At 65.7% G+C, this 647-nt stretch overlaps 1 protein-coding gene across 1 annotated transcript in view; it reads left to right on the forward strand.

Moving 5' to 3' along the window:
* LOC118453023 (low-density lipoprotein receptor-related protein 1-like) overlaps positions 1-647 on the forward strand; it is a gene marked incomplete at its 5' end in the record, with an annotated part of 33,739 nt that overhangs the window by 8,048 nt on the left and 25,044 nt on the right. The window contains one exon of the mRNA XM_035901376.1: positions 518-647. Coding sequence (XP_035757269.1) covers positions 518-647 — 130 coding nt within the window. The remainder of the gene's footprint in view (positions 1-517) is intronic.

Here is a 647-nt window from a genome sequence, read left to right on the forward strand (position 1 = left end):
AGAGCTAGGGGTGCTGTGGGGGCAGAGCTAGGGGTGCTGTGGGGGAGAGCTTGGTTTGAGCCTTTTCTGGCCTCGAGCTGCCATGGGAGCTGAGAGGATTTGGGCCTGGCCTTGCTAGGCGGGTGCTGCTTTTGCTCTGGGGCACGTGCCGGGCAGGGGGATCCAAACCAAGGAGGATTTAACATGAGTCCGGGCGGACGGAATCGAAGCGCGTGCACACGCTTGCTCCTGGCGCCATGCTTGCCTGCTCTTGGCTGCTGCAGAAACGCTCCCGCGAGCGTCCTGGGGAAGGTGGGGTTCCTGAGCCCCCGCTTCTGCCCATAGAGCTTTCAGCTGCAATCCCGCTGCGTGAGACCACGTCCCGTGGGTGGTGGTCGCTACTGGAGAGCCATGGCGGAGCAGCGGGGCGGGGGGTTGCGCGTTCCCTCCAGGCTTTGGGTGTCCCCTCCGGGCGGTGGGGTTGCAGGGGCACCGTGCTCGCCCTTCGGTGACGGCTCTGCCTCTCGCTGTCTTGCAGGTCCCCAGAGCAAGGTGTCTCGGTGCCAGCCCAACGAGCACAACTGCCTGGGCACGGAGCTCTGCATCCCCATGAGCAAGCTCTGCGACGGCGTCCACAACTGCTTCGACGGCTCTGCCGAGGGGGCGCA

This window comes from Egretta garzetta, unplaced genomic scaffold (assembly GCF_000687185.1).
Source record: "Egretta garzetta isolate BGI_Z169 unplaced genomic scaffold, ASM68718v1 scaffold1479, whole genome shotgun sequence".
NCBI classification, from domain to species: Eukaryota; Metazoa; Chordata; class Aves; order Pelecaniformes; family Ardeidae; genus Egretta; species Egretta garzetta.